The sequence below is a fragment of the Mirounga angustirostris genome, unplaced genomic scaffold (genome assembly GCF_029215605.1).
Source record: "Mirounga angustirostris isolate CCGP_5_RB_7025 unplaced genomic scaffold, mMirAng1.0.hap1 SCAF_9, whole genome shotgun sequence".
Taxonomy (NCBI): domain Eukaryota; kingdom Metazoa; phylum Chordata; class Mammalia; order Carnivora; family Phocidae; genus Mirounga; species Mirounga angustirostris.
Window position 1 is genome coordinate 69,530,787 of NW_026991717.1, and position 12,366 is coordinate 69,543,152.

At 40.6% G+C, this 12,366-nt stretch overlaps 1 protein-coding gene across 1 annotated transcript in view; it reads right to left on the bottom strand.

Annotated features, from left to right (window-relative positions):
• Positions 1-11,914, bottom strand: part of AVEN (apoptosis and caspase activation inhibitor) — a 182,072-nt gene extending 170,158 nt beyond the window's left edge. The window contains exon 1 of the mRNA XM_045900413.3: positions 11,538-11,914. Within this exon, the coding sequence (XP_045756369.1) occupies positions 11,538-11,780 (243 nt within the window). The 5' untranslated portion in view covers positions 11,781-11,914. The remainder of the gene's footprint in view (positions 1-11,537) is intronic.
• Positions 11,915-12,366: the final 452 nt, after the last annotated feature.

Consider the following 12,366-nt stretch of genomic DNA (forward strand, 5'->3'; position numbering starts at 1 on the left):
GGCAAAGGTAAAAGTGGCAAGGAATCTGACGTATAGACAAGGTAAGAATAAAGCTTGATTAATATATATAACAAATTGAGTATAACCAGATAAAAAGAGAACAAAATAGTGAAAAGGGGTTCTCTAGATAAAAGATCTCTCAAGGTGCCTGGCTCAGTCAATAGAGCATGTAACTCTTGAACTCAAGGCCAAGAGTTCAAGTGCCACACTGGGTGTAGAGATTACTTAAAAAAAAAAAAAATCTCTGGATACTATAATTCCTGTTTTAAAATATCTGTTGTTTGCACTGAATTATAAAGTTTAATAGACTTAGAACTAGGAGAATATAAAATCCAATGTGAATTAATGTTTGTATATAAATCTGGCCCTTGGGTGAGCAATCTCTTTTTAGCTACTGAGCTTTCAACCATTAAAAGAAGAGTACTTCAAATAGTGTAACAAACACAAATGAAACATAAAGGGTTCTCCTGTCCTGAACTCCCAAAATGACACTGCCTAAAAACACACTCGCTCTAGCTTGCACCATTTACCTTCCAAATTACCTTCTCAATGCTATTAGTCATTCAACAAACGCTTATGGAACTCTTTCTGAAAATCCTAATGCTGTGTCATGTACAGGCCCTCAGGTAGCTTAAAATTAATGAAACAGACATACAAGAAGTAAATAATTAACTGTAATAAAATGAGGGATGAAAGTAAGTGCTATATGTTTCTGAAGTAACACTGCTAATTGAGGAAAACCAGAAGCTTCACAGAGAAGGGTGGCATTTGAACTGAGGGTTCAATAAAGGAGGAATAGGGTGCTGGGTGGCTCAGTCGGTTAAGCGACTGCCTTTGGCTCAGGTCATGATCCTGGAGTCCCAGGATCAAGTCCCACATCGGGCTCCCTGCTCAGCGGGGAGTCTGCTTCTCCCTCTGACCCTCCCCCCTCTCATGTGCTCTCTCTCTCTCTCTCATATAAATAAAATCTTTTAAAAAATAAAATAAAATAAAGGAGGAATAAGATCTTGAAAAATGGGAAGTGTGAAAAATATAACAGTAGAATATGGATTACAAACTACAGAATTCTGGCTAATTTAAGCAGAAAAGGAGTTTACTAAAGGAATTTCCTAATTCTAAAGTAGCTCCTAAAATTGATGAGAAATCTAGAGGCTGGAGGAAAACAAAAGTCAGGAAACAGGCTGTTGAGAACTCAGATACAGTAACGTAACAGAAATAGATGAGATACGATGCCATGGTAACTGCCATAGTGAATAATCTCTAATTGTCCCCCATCTATAGGTCACTGCCTCAAGATCCAAAGCCTGATAAAGGACATTAATGAGTCAACTGGCAAAATCTCAATAAAGTTAGATAATAGTATTCCATCAATGTTAATTTCCTAATTGCAATCATTGTGCTATGATTGTATGAAATTTCCTTGCTTTTAGGAAATATGCATTGAAGTGTTTAGGGGTAAAGGGGCATTATGTCAACTATTTACTCTTCAAGATTAAAAAAATCTTTAAGGGGTGCCTGGGTGGCTCAGTCAGGTAAGTGTCTGACTCTCAATCTCAGCTCAGGTCTTGAGCTCTGGGTCAAGAGTTCAAGCCTTGTGCTGAATAGTGCATGTATATGTAGAGAGACAGAAATGGGAGGAGAGAGAGACAGGTATCAAGCCTATCTAAAGTAAAGTGATCATCTTTCCCCACAAAACTTGTTTGTACTTACCACAGTGCATGACAGCACACAATCCTATCACCCTATTATTTACATATACATCATATATAATAGTCCTTATGCATCATCTTGCCTGCTTGTCTCACCTTATTTAATAATCAAAGTACATGTGTATAATCTTCTTTTCAAAGTAGAACATATTTGTTTGATCATACATGTTTAAAAATTTGAATTAAAAAAAGGTAAAGTTCCACATAATCCCTATATTTTCCCCATTCCAAACACAGTTAATAGTTTGATATGTATTTATATCCTTTTAGGGTCCTAATACATGCAGGTTATCATAATTTTTACATAAGCACAGTATTCTCTTTTTTCCCTTAAAAGTCTTATCACAGTATCTTTCCAGTTTTATATGGGAGAAAATGTACATCAAAATGTTAACAGTGATTATTTCTGGATGGTAATTTTATAGGTAATTTTTATTTTCTTCTTGGTATTTTTCTGTCATTAAACAGAATAGGTCAAACTTTTTGATTTAGGAGATACTTGTATCACTGATACAAAAGGGAAGGAAAGGAAACAGACTAATTATTTTGTCGGGGGGCAGAGGAGGGAGAGAGAGAATCCCAAGCAGGCTCCACACCCAATGCAGGGCTCAATCCTACAACCTTGAGATCATGACCCGAGCCAAAATCAAGAATCAGACACTTAACCAACTGAGCCACCCAGGCTCCCCAACAGATTAATTTTCACAACCGAGAAAGGCATGTTGAGAGAGGTCATACTTGAGATAAGTCTGGAACTGAAGAAATTACATAATGAAGATCATGATGTAATATGCATCAAGCACATATAAGTGAATGTCACCCAGAATATAGTAAAAAATATAAAGTATAAATTAGGTGCTAACATCTTCATAAAATGATGTGTGTAACAATTTAAATTAACCAAAGATTTACAACAATCCAAGGAGTACCTTGAAATAATAATTATTCTCTGTAATTCTTCAACTCTAATATTTCCAGAGGTCCCATTCTGCATGAAATCACTGTGGTGCCACCCACCAGAGTGGACACTAATCCTCAAGCTTTAACAGCACTTTGTTCTCCCCTCCCTGCCTGCCAGGAAGTCAACTGGAAAAGAGATGAGGCACAAACCTGAGCCCCCCTCCCCACCAACTCTGTAAAAATCATCTCTTTTAGGTCTATTTCCATTTTGTAAAATGAAAAATCAACTTGTCTACTTTATTTCTCCTTTCAGTGAACATAAAATACGTGCTCTTAAAATAACATTTCCTGGTCACCTCTTAATTCAATGATTCTCTTGGCTGTTAAGAGGAGAAAAATATTTTTTTTAAAACAGGAATTGTTCGAGATGCCTGGGTGGCTCAGTCGGTTAAGTGGCTGCCTTCGGCCCGGGTCATGATCCCAGGATCCTGGGATGGAGTCCCACATCGGGCTCCTTGCTCAGCGGGAAGCCTGCTTCCCCCCTCTCTCCCTCTGCTTGTGCTCTCTCAGTCAAATAAATAAATAAATAAATCTTTAAAAAAAAATCTTTAAAAAAAAACAGGAATTGTTCTACAAATTCATACTGGCATAGTAAAGAAGCAACAAACCAAAACACAACTTGGAAATGATGTGAAGATTTTTTTTTAAAGACTTTTATTATTTATTTATTTGAGAGAGAAAGTGAGAAACAGCATGAGAGGGGAGAGGGTCAGAGGGAGAAGCAGGCTCCCCACCAAGCCGGGAGCCCGATGTGGGACTCGATCCCAGGACTCCTGAGACAAAGGCAGTCGCTTAACCAACTGAGCTACCCAGGTGCCCCTGATGTGAAGATTAATAAGGGAAAATAGGAAGCCAACTTTGTCTTTCAAAAAAGATTCATTTGTCATCAAGCTTTGCTCCCAGAAAACTCGTAACTTCTTTGGAAGGACTTGAAGTTTATGTATCTGCAACAGGGATTGAGCCTTTTTCAGTAAGACTAGGCTTTAATTAGCCCAAATATCAAAGACATGTTATTTTATTATCAGCCTTGTAGTGAAAGGAAAAAATGAGGGGGAAGAATCTCAGTCCTTAATATCATGAAGCCAGCTCCTGGGATATGACCTTTCGATCAAAAATAGAACCACAGATTCCAAATCCACTATTTAAATGAAACCCACACTGCATTAATTAGACTTTGAGAATGAATACTCACTAAATACTTTAAATTTTCCCCAAATGTAGCTGTTAATGATCTTTTCAAGCCAGCGATTATAGAAACCTAAATAGGGTAACTAATTATTTCACAGAATACACATGCATTAACAAAATCTCTCAACACTAGTAACTTCCCACCGCTAAATACAGAAAGGGAGGAATCACAGTACTGATAACCCAAGAATATATATGAATTTTTGGTAACAGTTCTGTCATCTCAATTATGCTTTGCTTAGGTTAATATTAAAATGTTTGCTATCCCTGGGCGCCTGGGTGGCTCAGTCGGTTAAGCGTCTGCCTTCGGCTCAGGTCATGATCCCAGGGTCCCTGCTCGGCGGGGAGCCTGCTTCTCCCTCTCTCTCTGCTGCTCCCCCTGCTTGTGCTCTATCCCTCTCTCTTTCTCAAATAAATAATAAAATCTTTAAAAAAATTTTTTTTAAATGTTTGCTATCCCTCAACACAGGTTTGACTTGGTACTAAGGAAGTATTGAAGGGTGCCTGGATGGGTCAGTTGGTTAAAGCATCTGCCTTCAGATCCCAGGGTCATGGGATAGCGCCCTGCATCCGATCCTCCCTGCTCAGCAGGGAGTCTGCTCCTCTGCTCCTCCCCATGCTCACGCTCTCTCCATGTCTCTCAAATAAATAAATCTTTAAAAAAAAAGAGAGAGAGAAGTACTGATCAGACATATTTGTTTCAGTCCTTAATAGCAAGAGGACACAAAGGGAGGATTAAGTATATACAACAGGGATTTCATTCTATCAATCTCCTACATATTTTTTAATTTCCCTGCTGTTTGCCCATATCAATGACATGACATGGATGGTAGGGAACAGTATCCCTGGGAGTGCTGTTTTTACAGAAATTGTCTTTTGAACAATTTAAGGCTGATGGACAAATTGGTTGGTCAAATTCTAAAATAGTATCCTAGCAACATCAGGATAAAATTTAGCACATCGATTTGTGTTTCTTGTCAATGTCCTTTGGCACCCATTCAAAAGTGAAATGTTTTCTTTTAATTTTTTATTTAAATTCAATTAGCCAACATAGTACATCATTAGTTTCAGATGTAGTGTTCAATAATTTCTCACTTGCGTATAACACCCAGTGCTCATTACAACTGCCCTCCTTTAGGTCCATCACCCAGTTACCCCATCCCCCCCCACCTCCCCTCCAGCAACCCTGTTTCTTTCAAAAGTGAAATATTATCTATATCAATTACCTATGCACTGCCCCATGACACCTTTATAGAAAATTTTCAAACCAACAAAATTGTTGAGTATTTCCATCCAAAAGAAAAAAAAATTAACAGTATTAAACCATTTGCTCTTGGTACCTCAACAAACACACACGCACGTACTCACACATACACAAATGGCTTCTAATGAAAGAAAATGAAATTTCAAAATGAATGAATCCAATGTCCCAACAAGCTCATCAATCATTCCTATAAAAGAGAAATAATTATGTGTCAGTATGGTCTTTATTTCTCCCTTTGATATTTCAAAGTGCATCAGGAAACAGTAACATCTGAATAGAAAACACATTTTCAACCACTTAATTTCTTTTTTATAAAAGTCTAGAGGGGGGTGCCTGGGTGGCTCAGTCAGTTTAAGTGTCCAACTCTTGATCTCGGCTCAGGTCTTGATCTCACAGTCATGAGTTTGAGCCCCGTGGTGGGCTCTACACTACGCATGGAGCCTACTTTAAAAAAAAAAGTCTAGAGGGGTATCTGGCTGGCTCCGTCAGCAGATTTTAGGGTTGTGAGTTCAAGCCACATGTTGCAGGTAGAATTTACTTAAAAAAAAAAAAAAGTAAAACAAAACAAAAACATGCTGTATTGTGGGTAGGACCAAATAATCTATACAGCCTCTCTAAAGCTCACTTGCCAAGTACTATGGAAAATAATTACTACTTTTCCTAGAAAAAACAGGCTTAGTAACTAATTCCCCAGGAAACAGACCTGGTAGTCTTAAATTATGAGCTTGCCAATTCTCATCCTAGCATCAGTTAAAACAAAAATGGTGACACTGTTAAGAATGACAACAATCAGAAACCATATTCTGCAAGTGGTGCATAGCCCCCACACCAAAAAATAAATAAATAAATAAAACAAAACCAACTCTCTGGGTAAATACATGTAATAAACTATCTTCCTGAAAAAAAAAAAAAAGTAAGTAATGTGATCTTAGTCAACAGGCCCAAAATGGAGTATACATATAGCTGGGGATTCATGAAGATTTCTCAAAAAATATATGAGCAAGGATTCTTAAGTCTCAGTTACTCAATCAATGTCCAAACTCTTTCCCAAAAGCCGTCCTAGAAAGTACTTGAGGACCGGCAACCCCTTCTCCGCCATTCTCACTCTGACTGTGGTGCATTCCCTGAGCAAGCAAAGGGATAATTTTTTTAATATAGGTGTAGATGTTGAGAAAGTGTAACTCTAAAGACCGAGTAACAAGTCCTTTTGCGAGGCACGAAGTTTCCAATTCTTTGCTTTCAACAAAATTGAAGGAGGACCTAATCCGGTTGTCAGCTGACAGATTAAAAAAAAATTTTATAATAATGATTTTGGTATATAATTAGAAAGGTATTCACAGAATTGAGTAACACATATGATGAAACTCCAACCATTACCATCTACTAATGTTTCTCAGTCCTTACACCTATAAAAATAAAAATTAGGAAGAGAATTGATTCTGAATCCTATCTCATTCAGGAATGTGCAATATTCATCCATGGATACCTACATAAATTCATTAGGGAAAATGAGATCCATTCACAATAAAATTTTACCTTTATGTGTAACAATTGCTAATTAAAATAAATTGTATATTAATCAATGTAATCTTAATTCAACCAAAAAGAAAAAAATTTTACACCCAAGCCCTAAGGTTACAAGATATAAAAAAAAAAAAAAAATCAAAATTTGTTACCAGGAAGCAGAAGTGATTGCTAAAAAGTTTTCAGGTTTGAAAATATGTTACATTGGATAAAATTCTACAGAAGATGTGGAATTAAAACATGAAATAAAAAGAAGAAATAATATAAATTTTCTCACTGCAGAAGAGCTTATTAATGTGATTCTTAAATGGATGATGGTGAGTATCAAATCACTGTAGTATTTAGACTCCATCCAGGTATAAGAATGATGTGACAGTTCTATTTAGAATGTCAAATATAGGGGCACCTGGGTGGCTCAGTCGGTTAAGGGTCTGCCTTCAGCTCAGGCCATGATCCCAGGGTCCTGGGATCGAGCCCTGCATTGGGCTCCCTGCTCAGTGGGGAGTCTGCTTCTCCCTCTCCTCCCCACTCATGGTCTCTCTCTCTCTGAAATAAATAAATAAAATCTTTTTAAAAAGTCACTATGCACTTAATTAATTAAAATGTCAAGTATACAATATGCTGGAAATTTTATGTTCAATTTTATGTACAAGTCATACATAATTTATCAAAAAAATTTTAAGAATACTAGCAAAATGTATCAATAATGGAAATATGTAAGTGATATAATGGTCAGTGAGAAAAGCAGACCTCAAAACAGTATACATTAGCAAGGATAAAGATGCCAAAATAGTTTTTGAGGAGTGGTCTGCAGCCGCAGGGTAAAGGGCCAATTCCATGGATTACCAAGAACTAATCTTTTTTTTCTTCTTTTAAAGACTTTATTTTTAAGTCATCTCTACACCCAATCTGGGACTCAAATTTACAACCCCAAGATCGAGAACCACATGCTCTACCGATTGAGCCAGCCAGGCGCCCTTTACCAAGAGCTAATCTTAAAGCAATTTTCTTTTAGGACACTTGAGCACGTTCAGTTGCTAACCAAATTTACTTCAGGCTTTCTGAAAAGGGGGAAATACAGCCTAGAGGCTGTCAAGTGTGAACTTTAGTAGGTCCTCAATCTCTGTCTGGCTGACACAGCGAGGGGGACTCCTTTCAGCAACCATGAAGGAGCAAGTGCTTTAGAAACCTGCCAGCAACTTTGGTCAGACATCTTTTCCTCTTCCAGATTCACGGTAAGCTTGACCATCAAAGTTAGAGATTTCCCTTTTACTGAAATAGAGCAATGAAAATGTCAAGGGCATCTAGGATTAATTATTATTCAGGCAAAGGATTTATATTATTGTTTGCAAAGCAAAACTTTGGTCGGGGAAAAAAAAAATACCTCCAAGTTCTTACTAAAAGCAGCTGCCGTATAAACGTATAAACGTGGAGCAAGAAAGCAAAGATCTGCTCTCATCCACAATAACTGAATATGGTATCAGTACTACTTCAAATCCTTATTACCATTTGGGGACATCAGGAAAACAAAAGTGTGTGAAAGGATCACACAACAGTCCGCCACACATCCCTTTTCAAATCTCAAATCACTCCAGAGGTGGTTTAGGGAAGTAGCTGAAAAAACAGTTCTGGAATCAAAATGCCTGGGTTGAATCCAGGTTCTGCCATTTTCTGGTTGCGTGATAATGGATAAGTTACTTAACCTCTCCTAACTGTGAGTTATCTGTGCCTCAGTTTTCTCACCTCATGCTAAGTGCTCAATAAATGTGAGGTACTAGGAGGAGGAAAAAAGAAAAAAACATTCCAAGGACTGCCATTAGGCCTTGACGCCCTCTCTGTAGTAGCTCATCAAAAAGAAAAATTTAATACTAACAAATCCTAGCTTTTTTTTTTTAAGTTAATGACTACATCCAGGGCAATACCAGGCTTCTAGTGGATATTCAATGAAGATAATTAGCCTTATGATATGCTTACCCAAACTCCATAAACTTAGGGTTCATGCCATCTACAGAGGGAATGATTTAAGTGCAAGAGACTAGCAGACACAATGTGCTCAGCAAAGTTCCCCTGGAGTACGACTTGTCTCGAAGTTGTTGAGTTTTATTTTGTCTTGATTTCCATGTATCAACCACATGTGTATAGTGATCCAAAGTAGAAAGCAGAAGGCGTAAATAGTATTAAATTCTGGAGTTAGGTAACTAACTGGTCTTTACTTGGCTAAACCTCTATTATGAATTGTTTTCTTTCTGATCATTTCAATTACTCACCATTTGGGACACAAATGCAACATGGAACATGAGAACAAGGAGGCCTCAGGCAGGGCAATCAGTCTTGTCCCACTTAATCGTTAGGCACCAAGAATGGTATTCTTAGCAGGTCTAAAGATGACTGGTACTTCAGAATCTAAGAAGTGGAAGGAACTCAGAGGTCACAAACCAGACCAAAATGAAGGAGTAATCCTTCCAACGTCTCTTCGTGCAGCTTGGACTGACAAGAGGAGGGCAGGGATAACAGGTGGAAGCGCTGGTGGCCGCAGCTCTCTGTGATGACCCAAGCGCTGGGCCACACATTCACACACGCTAACACACTGAACCATGAAACTGGGAAGTGAAAAAAATCCCAAAAGAAAATATAAGATGGGATTTTTTTTTTTAAGGCTATCCCAAAAAGGGATAAAAGCCTAAGTGTTAACAGAATTGGTTACAATATCAGCATATCAAAAAACATATTATTTACTTTCTACACGCTACACCACCGTTTTGGTCAAATGAGTAAGATAGAAGCACCTTCATTCACTCAATTCAAGAAGTTAATGACACTTGTTATTAAAGGCCTATGTGCCGGACGCTTCAGTCAGTACCAAAGGTACGATTACTACAATTACTATTAAAACATGATCCATGAAGCCAGAGTGTCTACCTTGTTCTCAGTAAAGTGGTGACTGGTTCACAAAAATGTAAGCGATAAAACAGAGTTGAGTCAAAAGCAGCTTGGTATAAACCCCGGCTCTGACACTAGTTATAAAAGCTTAGGCAAGTCAATTAACTGAGACAAACCACAAAAGACTCTGGACTCCGGGAAACAAAATGAGGGTTACAGAAGGGATGGGAGTTGGCGGGATGGGGTAACCAGGTGATGGGTATTAAGGAGGGCACGTGTTGTGATGAGCACTTGGTGTTATATGCAACTAATGAATCGTTGAACTCCACATCAAAAACTAATGATGAGTGTGTTGGCTAATTGAACATAATTTTTTAAAAAATGAAAATTTTATATATAAAATAGATATAAAATGATGTTGTTATAAAGTTTAAATAACCTTAAGTTGTTTAAGAAGTAAAGTTGTAATCAAGTTATATATACACATATATGCAACATATACAATTGAGCCTTGCATACCTCCCAGGATAGGGGTGCCATGGAAAAATCTATGTGTAACTGTTGATTCCCTAAAAACTTAACAACTAATAACCTGTTGACCGGAAACCTTACCAATAACAGTCGATTAAGACATATTTTGTATGTTACATGTATTAGATACTGTATTCTTACAATAAAGTAAGCTAGAGAAAACATTAAGAAAATCATGAAGAGAAAATACATTAACAGTAACCAAAAAAAAAAAAAAAATCCCCATATAAGTGGACCTGCAAACCCATCTTGTTCAAGAGTCAATTGTATAAAGTTGTTATAAGGATTATGTGTTACATAGTGTGCACTAGATTGATCTGAGTTTCCATCATTCCTGCTAAACTGAAACTAAGAATTTCTTCACAACACAATCAGATTTTACTTATTACCTACCGTAATCCTAACCAGGTTAAATATGTTACAGTTAATTTTAAGTTTTCTAATTTTGTTTCAAGTAATTGTATTTCTGTATAAAATTACTATCTTTAGGGACACCTTACCTACTATGAGCTCAAGATACTCCAAACATTTCAGTAACAGGAAATTTTGCCTCAACCAAAATTTTTTTTAATCTATGAACGCGAGAATTCAAATAGATGAGTTTTGTAGTACACATTTTAAAATAACAGAACAGCATAAAGAGACTGTACTGAAACCCCTTTAGCTGAAATCAATCGAGTAAGAGTTTGCCTATCATTCCCTACTCGAGCTGTAGGAAGTGTCCTTCTATGAATGTGTGAATGAGGTCGATCACATTGCTATTAAAACTCATACCTGACTGCTGAAACATCTACTTCCAGACTGAAAATTTTAAAAACGAAGGGCAGTGACTCCTGATTCCTATACATATATAATAAAAGAGAACTATGCTATTGAAAGAGAACGGTGCATCTGATCCCGCCCCGAAATACTATGGAGTCCAGTCCATGGGGGCATGCTCTCATTCAGTAAACCTTTATTATCCTATCATGTGCTAGGCCTTGCACAGTGAACACAACCCCCACCCCCACCCCCCCAAAAAAAATCCCTTCCCTCCTAATAACAGGTATGCCTGCCGGTACTGTAAGGCTGCCCAAGTCTCAGCTCCTCCAGACCAAGCCCTGGCCACACCCCCACCCCATAAGGGTCAATCACACGGACACCCCACCCGAATTCAAGGGGTGCGCTAGCCTTGCAGCCCGGACACACAGCCTCCGTCCCTGGTTTCTTAGCTATTCCGGTCTCAACCCCTCCGGCAGGCGGCGGGCCCCCGACAGCCGCCACTCCCACCCCAGCTCCGGGTGGAGGTAGCCGGGGAGGTGGGGGGTTCACCCCTAGAAGCGCCACGTGCACTCCGGCGCGCGCCCCCGCCGCCCTCCGCTCGTCCCGCGCAGGCGCGGGAGCCGCCGCCGCCCGGCTCGCGCGCGCCCCCTTGCCTCGCGGCCCGCCCCTCTCAGGGTCCCACGCGATCCCACCCCGACCCCACCGGCCGCGCCTCTTACCGGCGCTCTGGCCCCGGCGCCCCGGCCTCCTGGCTCCCGGCGGCCGCCTCGCGGGGCGCCTCCTCCGCGGCCGCCGCGGCCGCCTCGGAAGCCCCGGCCGCGACCCCGGCGGCCGCCACTGTCCCCGCCGCCGCCGCCTCTCGCCACTGCCCCTGCGGCTCCCGCCCGCTCGCGGTCTCCGCCGGGCCGCTCACGGCCGGGCCGGCGGCCGCGGCCGCCCCGAGCTCCTCGCTCCGCCTGCATCTGGCCGCCGCGGAGACGCCTGGCCCCACCGGAAACGGGTGGCTTGGAGGAGCCGCGAGCGACGGGCCCCCGGTGGCGGCGAGCGCGGGGTGCGGGGCCGGGGATGGAAACCGGCCGCGGCGGGGGCGGGGCCCGGGGCCTGGCAGGTGGGGCCGGAACCGGGGCCGGAACCGGGGCCGGAACCGGGCCCGGGGAAGGCCGGGCTTCAGAGTCAAGGCCCGACTTGGGGGAGGGAAGTGGGGGAAACGGTCGGGCTGGGGCAGGGCCGGTGGCTTGAGGATGGGTTTTAAAGTAAACGGGTGGGTTCAACCGTTTGTATAACAGGAGCTCGTTTTTGCTAAGAAAAATACGAATATGAATGTATTTGCATTAAAAAAATCTAAAACGTATATACCAAAATGTAATCAGAGGTTAACTGTATGGTGAGACTCCCAGTGAGTTAATTTTTCCCTTTTTTGCCCATTTAATCTCCTGATTTTCAAGAATGCATGTGTGTGATTATTAAAATTATTCTGAATTCAGGGATCAGGAGGAGGTGCGGGCCCCAGGTGAGAGGTGTGGCCTACAGCAAGCAAGTGGGATAGCA